Here is a 12067-nt window from a genome sequence, read left to right as displayed (position 1 = left end):
GAGCAAAATAACCCAGAATGATTAAATGACTGGGTCAAAGGGCACAGCCAGAAATAGAAGCGAGATGTTTCTCATTATCAGTGTCCTGCTCAAACTAATAACCCAGGTAAGGCTGCTATTCTCTACTGTTGTCATGATTCTTTAAAAGAAATGCAGTCCCGGGCCGCCTGGGTGGCTCAGATGGTTAAGCGTCTGCCTTCGGCTCAGGTCACGATCCCAGGGTCCTGGGGTCGAGTGCGGGGCTCCCTGCTCCGCGGGAAGCCTGCTTCTCCCTCTCCCACTCCCCCTGCTTGTGTTCCCTCTCTCGCTGTGTCTCTCTCTGTCAAATAAATAAATAAAATTTAAAAAAAAAGAAAAGAAAAGAAAAGAAATGCAGTCCTGAAAGTATTTGTTTCTCTTGTACTTTGTATGCCTTCCCAGTCCCTCATGTTAATATGATTGAAAGTCCTATACTGGGTCTCATAGAGTTGTGTTTATCAAGCAGTGTTTGTGTATATTTTGCTGCTTCTCCTTGTATATTTTTTTCCCCTGCAGGTCTATACTGAGACCCTATACTGCCTCCCTCTGGATAGGCTAACAACGTCAAAACATCTATACAAAGCCAAAACCGGAAGAGGCAGTCAATGATGTAATTAAAAATATTAAGTTCATAGGCAAAAATACAGAAACAAACAGATTTGTGCTTATTTAGGTGTAGGGGTTTGGGGAGCTGGTAAAGAGGGACTGATAGCAAAGCCATATGTGGGTTCTTTGGGGGGGAGGATGAAAATGTTCTCTTTGATTGTGGTGATTGTTGCACAACTCTGTGAATACACACACACGCTAAAACCAACTAAATTGTATACCTTAAGTGGATGGCTTGTGTGGAATGTGAATTATATGTCAATAAAGCTGCTATTAAAAAAATATATGAAGTTGTAATTCCTGTCCCTGAACCAGCAGGTGAAGCTCACACAACAGAGGTATTACCCGCCAAACACCATGCTGGGGCTCTGGACGTGGGTATCGGGCGGGATCAGCAACAATCTAAACAATCAAAACCTGCACCTATGGAATGAGAGGAGGAAAATTAGGCTGAAACAGAACACAGGAGATAAAAATATAACAATCCCCAAACACATCTTGGGCGAGAGCAAGAACAGCCACCTATTGTAAAACCACCCCAGAAAGGCAGCAGGGCAGCAGGCTTTTGTCCAGGAAAGAATCAGAGCATCTCAATTAATTGGTTCCTGCTAAACTGTAAAGCTTATATTTTGAAATATAATTAAAATGATAGTAATATCCTAGAATGTAGACAAGAAAATTCAGAATCAATGCATGCGAACCAATAAACTTAGAGGGAAGCCAATACTAGGCTTTTCTTCAAAGAAAAAAAAAAGTTTCTGCAGTTGAGTCAAATTCCCTTACATAAACGCAGATCCACAGTGACAAAGGCATAGCAAGGCATCTCCTCCTGGATGTTATCCAAATGCCTTATTTCAACATAGTCAAAATGAAATTGATCATTCCTTCACACTCCACACTAACTGGCACCATCTCCCTGAGTTGTTCTTTCCCTGTATTCCCAATCTCGGCCTCTAATCCCGCCTGGCAATCTTCTTAGTCTCTCCCCGTCCCTTGTCTACACATACTATCAAGTCAGTAGGTCTATTCGCCCTGGGACGGCCTCATTTCTGGTCATTATCCCCTCTGCAGATGTCTGCAAGACTATCTTAGCAGACTGCACGCCCTACTGGCAGTTTTGCTCAGTTCAAATCCACTCCTCACAATGCTATTGGGTAGGTTCCTAATAAAATACAAACCCCACTGCATCGCTCTCTTGCTCACTATTCTTTAATGACTTCTCCCTGTTGCCACCAGGTTAAAATATAAAATACTTAATTAACAAGTCAAATCAGACCCTCGGTGATCTAGACCGCTCAGAAATTCAGGAGCTTCTCTCTCCAAAGGATTGGGTTTTCTTTTGCCAACTCTGCTGAGGAGGAAAGCCTAACTGCCTTGCAGCCAAGCAGTAAAACATAAATACCTAAATCCAAATGATCATCCATCCTTAACAGAAATGGCATGTATCACAGCATACTCCCAGAAATTAATCTTCATCTTCCATGGTGCTTCCAAACTATCCTTTATCAGAAACTTACTCAAATTCACCTTAAACTGAAAACAGAACTGACTTGTTCATCTTCATGAAATACTTCTATGGCTCTGCATCCAGTTGTCGTAAGACATGAAGCAAGTACCACCAGTGAATGTGCAACGAGCACACAGACTGAGGTCCTTATTCCATCTTTTTCAGTGCACCCATAAACTGCCCACCCCCACCCGCACCCCCCTACAATCACATCACCAGAAAATTTATTTTATAATTTTCAGACACTCTTGTTTGTACATTCATTTTCTTCAACAAACATGTTTCCATTCTCAAACATTCCATTCATTTTAACTACCTGTTCATTCACACAAATGGAGGCATCATTAATACAAAAAGTCATGGGATAATTTAAATTCTCTGTCTCGGAAATACTCAGCAAAAGGTACTAAGTCTCTTAAATGCATCTACCTATAAGGTGCCAAAAATAAAGCCACAGGATTTTTTTTAAATAAAATGGAGAGAATGTTTTAAAATTAAGATCATTTTTAAAAGGAGCAAGGCAGTGAAAAATCATGCAAATTACCATAATAGGAAATATCCTAAACAAAAGCAAATACATGTGTTTATCTTTAGACAAACAGAGTGAAATAGGCTCTTAATAAATGCCCTCTTTCATACTTCTTATGAGCCACAACATTAAATTTCAGCAACTATTTTTGAGAGGCATTTACTATACATGTCATAATGTGCTTTATTATTTTAGTTAGTAACCTTTCTTTCTTTGTGCTGGTTGCCATAAGACAAGCAATCTTGTGCTTAGTTATTTTTATTTAGAAGGAATTTAAACATCTTCATTTACATTTATTTCTACAGTTTGGGTATTCACTAACTATCGAGAAGAATTTTGGCTACGGTAAGAATATATCCCAAGATAAAATGTGCCAGAAGACATTATTAAATGCAGACAGGTCTGCATTTTGCTGACGCTCATCATCAAGGTTCATTTCAAGCCTCCTTTGCTCATTGTCTAAAAACTGTTGCCTCCTCAAATGCACAGGCTGGGTATCTTCTTTTTATACCATTAGGTAAAGTAAGCATCTGTGAGCATTTATAAATCAGGCTTCCAGTTGTTCAAATCATAAAAAACAATACATTCTAGCATCGGCCCACATTTACAGCCCTCTCTAACCCCCCGAAAATGAGACGATAGCTAAATATTTCTTCAAATAACATAGACAGTGGCCTCCTGAGATTCTAGATGGTGAGACAAAAGAACATATTTAACCTCAATACCTGCTGGGTCACCTTCATTACCAAGTCACAAATATATTATGCAATGAACAAGAAATAAGAAGTAATGTAAGAAAACACAGATTTTCGTTAATCTCGAGGACTCCACCATAAAACACCCTAACAGACCGTATGCATAGGAACAAGTTAAAATAAGTCTATTCCCAAAAGGTCCTTTAAAAAAAATGTTGATACTTTTTAGTGAAAACAATTTCAAACTTAGAGATACTTCGTAAGAATACGAATAGTTCTAAGAAAGCTACTGTACCCTCTCTCCAGATCCACATATTTGTGACCATTCTGAGTTTCAAGGGAAGAGAATTCTAAGAAAGGACTCAAAAAGGTCATCACAGTGAATTTCATAACGGTGAAGTTAGGGTGTACAGTTAGCAGTCAGTGTTTACCCAGAATTTGCACACACAGCACTGCGTAGGTGACAGTACGGAGTAACGTACTCTCTGCCCTTGAGCAGTCATGTGATTGGCCGGGACAGGAGAAGACATGCCTCAGATGACATTGGGTCACGAGTTCACAGGCATATCAGAAATAATAACAGTCAAAATGATGTGCGAATGACATGGCAGAGAGAAGTAAGCAGATGTGAAACTGTGATGGACAAGGGAACTGCACCATTAAAATCAGTTTAAAGGAGAAGGTCTGCGATTGGCAACACTAGGTCATTCTACACAAAGATGGTAACTTCAAGGGCACTGAAGCAGTTGTACTTGGGGGCAGAGAAAGGGTACAGTCATGCTACGTGAGATTCCTCACACATTTTAGTAAAGGAAAGATTTTGTGTTAGCACATTTCGTGGAGGAGAAGAATTTGAACCTCAGACTGCATCTACAGTCATAGCTATCAAGCTAAAGACATAAAAGTAATACCTCCAAGCCTAATGCTCTTAGTTGTAAATTAAGCCACAGAGCCTTTGCAGCTTTTATATTAAGTATGTTAAAATAAATGGAGAAAGGAGCAACTTCATATTAAAAGGAAATGCCCTTATAATTTAGGATTCAATAAGGCTAAGTGTATAGGGCTTAAAATGACAAAAACAGAACAGCTATGAGCCTGTAAGTCTAAATAAACAAGTATTACTTCCATAAAACAAGGTGTTTTTCCTCTCTTATTAAGTAAAATATTTTAGAGATCGTATTTCCCAAAACCAATGATTCACAGGGGAGAGCATAGATCTCATAACCGAATGAGGTAACAATCTCACCCTTTAATGGTAATAAATTTGCATGTTGCTGGATCAAAAGAGCACAGCGGAAATAAAATTGCTGGGTGCAGGTCCCTGCGCACTTGCCTGCAGCTGCCGTGTGAGCTCCCTGGCCAGCACCGTGTCCTGAAGCGCATTCTCCCGCTGAGAGGCGTCCGCAAGCACGTTAACTGTGGTTTCAGCTTCTTGTATCCACTTTAGGAAGTTCTCCAGATCCCGGTGAGAGGCCTGCACGGTCCTCAACTCTGCTTCCAGGGCACTCTGTCTGTCAGCAATGCTGCAAGGAACAACATGATAGGCACGTCTCTATGACTTACGGTGGGACAGCCCACATCACGCACGCCCTAACAAACAAATTAACAGACAGCCTCCCAGGAACTTTTATTTATTTAAGGACCTAATGTAACTGGGAAATTTATTTATACATGTGTCTTGAATAATCCTTCATGGGAGGAGTAATGTGAATAGCGAGAAGAGGGAGAGGGGGAGAGACATCTAAATAGTAACAAAATCACATTCATATCATAAAATAATTATGACTCCATTTTGCAACTCCTAATTGTATATTAAGTTATCCCCCAATGTTTTATTTCAATACCTTAGTATAATTGAAGGTATTGAATTACCTTCTGCCATTTTACCTTCTGAGGAAATACCAGTAAATATTCAGTAGGAGGAGGAAATACCAGTAAATATTCACGCAACGAGTGACTAAATGAATTCTAAGAAGCAGTAAAATCAGAAGAAATACTTAAGATAAAATGAAAATAATTTAAAGGGCTTAATTTACCTATTTTAAAATAACTCAGATCAATACAAATTTGTTCTTTAAGCTGATTTAATAATATTAAATTTGAAAAACACTGGTAAGTCAAGCTTTTAGAAACCCTTCATTAAATCTACATCAAAATTAATACACAGAAATATGGAGTTGCAGGATTTAAGAGATAGATATATCTGTAAATTCAATCTTTAAAACTTTATATACCTCAAAGCTTCATAAGAAGAAAACAAGTAATTTTAGGTGCACCTGGGTGGCTCAGTCGGTTAAGCGTATGACTTGGTTTCAGCTCAGATCATGATCTCAGTGTCGTGAGATCAAGCCTTGCACAGGGCTCCGCGCTGGGCATGGAGCCAGTTAAAATTCTCTCTCTCTCCCTCTCCCTCTCCCTGTGCCACTCTCTCTCTCTCTCTCAAAAAAAAAAAAAATTAAAAATGGATACTAACAATTACACCCTAGGTGTTTAAACCCAAGGGAACTGAAAACATATATCTACACAAAAACTTGTGTACAAGTTTTCAGATAGCATCATTATTTATTATAGCCAAATAATACAATCAACCCAAAGTCCATCGATAAAGAAATGGATAGATAAAATGTTGTATACCCATACTTGAATTATTCAACCATAAAAAGGAATAAAGTACTACTTGTTGTAACATGTATGAACCTTGAAAACATGCTGAGTGAGCGAAGCCAGACACAAAAGACCACATATTGTGTGATTCCATTCATATTTATATGAAATGTCCAAAAGAGGTAAGTCTACACAGAGAGAAAAGAGATTAGTTGTTGCCTAGGACTGGAGTGGAAGGCAATGGGGACTGACTGCTAACTGGGTATTCGGTTTCTTCTTGGGATGATACAATGTTCTGAAATTTAGAGTATTATGATGGTTGCACAGCATGGTGAATATACTAAACTCTGATCTGTACACTTTAATAGGGTTAATTTCATGCTATATGAACTACATCACAATAAAAAGTCAGCATGTGTAATATCTCATTTATATATATTTTCTATTTCATCCACTCATCTATCCATCCATCATGCATCCATCTACCTGTCCTATATACAGGACTGTGTATACACAGATAAAAGGATAAATGTCAGGAATGTTAATATTAAAAGTTATTTCTAGGTGCTGGGATTTAAGGTGGTTTACTTTCCTGTTTGTACTTTTTCTGTATTCTTTGCATTTATAATGAACATGTATCTTCTTCACACAACAATAAACAAATTTTTTAAATAAATAGGTAAAAGATTTAAACAGAGATCACAGAAGATATATGGGTGGCAAATAAGCACACGAAAAGATACTCACATCATTAATCATCAGAGAAATGTAAATTCAAACCACAGTGAGATATCACTACATTAGAATAGCTTTAAGAAAATGACTATACCAAGTGCCGGTGAGAATGCAGAGTAACTAACTGCAACTCTCATACATTCCAAGTGGGAGTGTAAAATGGTACCGCCATTAAAAAACAGTTTGGCAGATTTTTTTAATAAAGTTCACCATGTACTCAAGAACAATCCAGCAATCCTACTCCTAAGTATTTACTCAAAAGAAATGAAAACATATACTCACACAAAACCCATATGCAAAACTTTATTCATAATGGCCCCAAACAGGTAATAACCCAAATGTCATCAAGCAGTAAACAGATAAACTGTGGTATATGCATACCATGGGATACTACTCAATAAACAACTGACGGATGCAACAACAGGGATGGAATCTCAAATGCATTCTGCTAAGAGAAAAAAGTCAGACACAAAAGCTGTTTCTATTCTTCAGCCATTCTAGAAAGTCATCAACCTCATCTGAGCACTCATCTACTAAAAAAACTCCAATAGGGGCGCCTGGGTGGCTCAGTTGGTTGAGCGACTGCCTTCAGCTCAGGTCATGATCCCAGGGTCCTGGGATCGAGTCCCGCATCAGGCTCCCTGCTCTGTGGGGAGCCTGTTTCTCCCTCTCCCACTCCCCCGGCTTGTGTTCCCTCTCTCACTGTGTCTCTCTCTGTCAAATAAATAAATAAAATCTTTAAAAAAAAAAACAAAAAAACTCCAATAGTGTTTGGCTAGCTACAGAATAAACCCAAATTGCTTTTCCTGAAACTCAATGTCCTCCACAATCTATCACTAATTCACTTTTCTAGCTTATCCCCCAGTTCTCTCCAATACTCTGTTCAGGTCAACATGGTATGCTCCTTTTTCTCTAGGATATTCTTAAGGCTGTGCCCATCCCAAAACTTCATACACACATAAAAATATCCTTCTGACCACCTCCACTTACCAAAATCCTACCGATCCTTAGGGTTAAGGTCTACGTTTTTTAGAACATCCCAGAGCAATTAGATTTCCTTGCTCTGAGTTCATAAAAGGTCATTACTCCTCTCTATACAGAAATTAATCACATGTATCCTGGAAAAGCCCTTGGATTGTGATCTTGTTTCACGCTTAAATTTTACTTTGACGGTATTACATGGGTTTGCTTTCTGTTCTTGTGTTCTGTAGACTCACTATGGGCAGAAGCAGTCTTATATATCTCCATATTTCTCAGAGTCCTTATTACAGTTTTATAATAAGTATTTATAGAATAATGACAATCTATTTATAATGTCTTTAAACTTACTTCCCAAACACCAGTTTTCAAGAAGCTACTGAGAGATGGCCTCCACAAAAACCAGTTTGTAAATCAAGGAAAAAAAAAAGACAGGAGAAGTATAAAAACAAGAGATCCAAGAGAGGGAGAAGCAAACAGGCCCTCGTGCTAATGGTGAAAGAGATGTCAGAAGAGACAGTGATGAATTGGGCCAGGTGAGGGCTGTCATCACCATTCCAACTGCTATGTTTTCTTATTTTAACTTGACAAAACTAATGAAGGATACACTCTGACAAAATAAGGAAATAACCCAAAAGAGAAAAGAAAAATACACACAAAAACAAACAAACAAAAAACACATAAAATCCAGGAAATAGGGATTCCAAACTAGGAGGAAAGTACAGAATATCCCTAGGATTATGGCTGTGCAGCAGGCCTAGAAAGTATGTCTACAGAAGAAACGTCTCTAAGAAAAAAATATTAGAAGTGATAGACCGCTTATTGTGATTGCTTTGTGGGAAATTATACTGTCAGACCTTTGGAAAATGTGGGACGAATTAGTAACAGGTGCAATGAAACCGAAGCACATAAAAGCAAGGCAATTACGAATTCCAGGTGAAAAAAAACAGAGAGGAAGCAAAATTATAATAAACTTCAGTGCTTGGCTGTTAATGATGCTTAAACATATATAACAATGTCAACACTGAATATCTGTTTATCTAAAAATTCAGCAATGAGATGGTATAGCCACTGTGGGAAAACAATCTAGTGATTCCTCAAAAAATTAAAAATAGAATTAACATATGATCTAGCAATTCCACTTTTGGGCATACAGCCAAAAAATTGAAAATGGGGTCTTGAAAAGATATTTGTGCACCCATATTCATAGCAGCATTATTCACAATAGGTAAAATGTGGAAGCAACCAAGTGTTCATCGATAAGCAAAATGTAATATATACCTACAATGGAATATTATTCAGCCTTAAAAAGGAAAGAAATTCTGACATCTGCTACAAAATGGATGAACCTTGAGCACATTCTACTAAGCGAAATAAGCTAGTTACAAAGACACAAATACTGTATGATTCCACTTATATGAGGTACTTAGAGTAGTCAAATTCACAGACAGAGAGTAGAATGGTGGTCGCCAGGGGTGGGGGGAAAGAAAGAATAGGGAGTTATTGTCTAATGAGTACAGAGTTTTCATTTTGCAAGGTGAAAAGAGCTATGGGGACGGATGGTGATGATGGTTGCATAACAGCATGAATATTTACTACCAGTGAACTGTATACCTAAGAATGGTTAAGACTGTAAATTTTATGTTATGTGTATTTTACCATAACAAAAAAAAGTGAAAAAAAATTCAATGATGAGGAAGGTAAGAGAATGGTAGCATGAGAAAGCTATATCCTGTACGTTTACCAGAACAGTATATCAATAGACAGTGTCTAATACTGATGTTTTGGAATATAATAGTACACTCATTTTATGTAGAATATGGAAATGTATAAATGACATAAGGAGAAGCCAAAAGAAGAAAAAGGACTTGTCCCTAAGGAGTGAGTAGTGAGAGAACCGCTATATTTTGTAATAAACCTTTAAGTACTTCTAATTTTTTAAATCATATGTATATATTTCTTTACTTTCTAAAATTTAGAAGCTACCCCCTCGAATTTGGGTGGTTAGTGTGGTGGCTGGCGTTTTATCTTCCACCTAACCCCACCCATGTTTTCAATTTTTAAAATATCAACAGAAAAAAAGTATTAAGAAAAACCAAAAAAAAAAAAAAAGGTTGTGCCAAAAAGGTACCTAAACGCAAAAAATTAAATGAGTACACACATGCAATTAATCAACTGTGAATAGGCAGCCCAACACTCACATGAAATTAATGACTATATAATTTGATAAAGTCAAACACTTTCATTCTACAGAATCAGTATCATTTATTTTTAAGACTAGTCATATGTATAAAATAGGTTATGTGGCAAACAGCTAATGTAAAAGCCGATCATTATAGATCACCTCCATTAAACCTTAAGAATGCCCAGACTAGAAGCAAAAGGATGCAATGTCTGAGAGTCCTATGGGGTTATTTACCTATAAAAATGAAGCAGTTATTGACCCTCAGTCCAGAGCTGTACTTTTTTTTAATTTTTATTTTTTAATTTAAGTTCAATTAATTAACATATAGTGAATTATCAGTTTCAGAGGTAGAGGTCAGTGACTCATCAGTCACCCAGTGCTCATTACATCACATGCCCTCCTTAATGTCCATCATCCAGTTACCCCATAGCCCCACCTCCCTTCCCTCCAGCAACCCTCAGTTTGTTTCCTACAATTAAGAATCTCCTGTGGTTTGTCTCCCTCTCTGATTTCGTCTTGTTTTATTTTTTCCTACTTTTTACTTCTTTTACCTTAAATATCCTTCCTCCCCCTCCCCATTCCCACTAACCTTCCCCGTCTGACCTAATTAATTTCTACCTTCCCTCCAGAACTTGGTGCAGACACCTTCTAGGGCACCTCACTCCACCCATGGCATGATGTCCCTTACCCTATTAGTGTGCCATCCTGCTGTCACAAATCACCACAAACTCAGTGGCTTAGAGCAACCTAAATTTATCATCTCACAGTTCTGTCAGTTAGTTTCTGAAACAGGGCTCACTGGACTGAAATCAAGTTGTCAGCAGGGCTGTGTTCCTTTGTGGAGGCTCTAGAGAGAGTTCTTTCTCCTTGTCATTTCCAGCTTCTGGCTGGAGGTCACCCATATTCCTTGGCTCCTGACTCCTTTCGTCTTCACTTTGAAAGATGCATGGAATAACCAGGCCCACTCAGATGATCCACGATAGTCCCACCTTTGGAAGATATTCTGCCACCGCATCAAATCTCCAATCATGAGTGAAAGTGACTATTTTTTTTTTTGTTATCTGCTTGAAGTTTCTGAATCATCAGTGCACTTGGTACCCCCAGGGCCTACACACAGTAGCAACTCAAGTATGTACTGAATAAACGATTACAAAAATAGAAAGAACATCTTCCTTCCTGCAATATTTTAAGGACAAAATGAGGTATACACCCATAAATGTATCAAGATACGGTAAACACTCAATAAATAATATTTTCCCTAATCTTGTACATGAATGGAGTGAAATATTGGGAAATTAATTTTGCCAACAGCGTGCAAATGTGCAGTAGGCAAATAATAAAAGTCCTGGAGAATTTTTTTGAGTGCACATATATCTGCATGTCAGATTTTTTGATCACCAATGTAATCAATTATTAAAAATAATGAACATACTAGAAACTCTATTTACAGCAGTCCAAATTGTCTTCATATTATTACAATAAATACATACTTTATTTTTTTATTTTTTTTAAGATTTTATTTATTTATTTGACAGAGAGAAAGATAGCGAGAGAGAGAACACAAGCAGGGGGAGTAGGAGAGGGAGAAGCAGGCTTCCCGCCGAGCAGGGAGCCCGATGAGGGGCTCGATCCCAGGACCCTGGGATCATGACCTGAGCTGAAGGCAGACGCTTAACAACTGAGCCACCCAGGCACCCCAATAAATATACATTTTAAAACCTTATAATCATAGTGTATATTACTTTATAGTCTGATTTTTTACTATAACTTCATATGCAATTTCAAATAGAATATAGCTCAAAGGTAACATACCACCCATGTTAGTCTTCTTAAAACTAGATCCAATGTGGGGCGCCTGGGTGGCTCAGATGGTTAAGCATCTGCCTTCGGCTCAGGTCATGATCCCAGGGTCCTGGGATCAAGCACCACATGGGGCTCCTGGCTCAGTGGGGAGCCTACTTCTCCCTCTCCCTCTGCCTGTCCCCCTGCTCATGCTCTCTCTCTCTCTATGTATCTCTGTGTTTCAAATGAATAAATAAAATCTTAAAAAAAAAAAAAAAATTAGATCCAATGCTAGAGTATGGTATACTGGGCACTACAAGAATTTTTATCCATTTTCAAGGAATTTCACATGATTTATCATACTACCATGAGGTCAAAAATAATTGCCAAAATGAGAGGTTCAGGAATATGTATGCACATTTTATCGC

The 12067-nt window shown here is 38.0% G+C and overlaps 1 protein-coding gene across 8 annotated transcripts in view; it reads right to left on the bottom strand.

Annotated features, from left to right (window-relative positions):
- Positions 1 to 12067, bottom strand: part of UTRN (utrophin) — a 496689-nt gene that overhangs the window by 229965 nt on the left and 254657 nt on the right. For 7 of the 8 annotated variants that reach the window (XM_034990899.1, XM_034990900.1, XM_034990897.1 and 4 more), the window contains one exon: positions 4689 to 4878. The exons of the other annotated variant lie outside the window; for it this stretch is intronic. In XM_034990899.1, coding sequence (XP_034846790.1) covers positions 4689 to 4878 — 190 coding nt within the window. The remainder of the gene's footprint in view (positions 1 to 4688; positions 4879 to 12067) is intronic. 8 annotated transcript variants of the gene reach the window in all.

This window comes from Mirounga leonina, unplaced genomic scaffold (assembly GCF_011800145.1).
Source record: "Mirounga leonina isolate KUSES-001 unplaced genomic scaffold, KU_Mleo_1.0 Mir_53, whole genome shotgun sequence".
NCBI lineage: Eukaryota > Metazoa > Chordata > Mammalia > Carnivora > Phocidae > Mirounga > Mirounga leonina.
The sequence above is the reverse complement of the archived record's forward strand: the minus strand, read 5'-3'. Positions and strand labels throughout refer to the sequence as shown.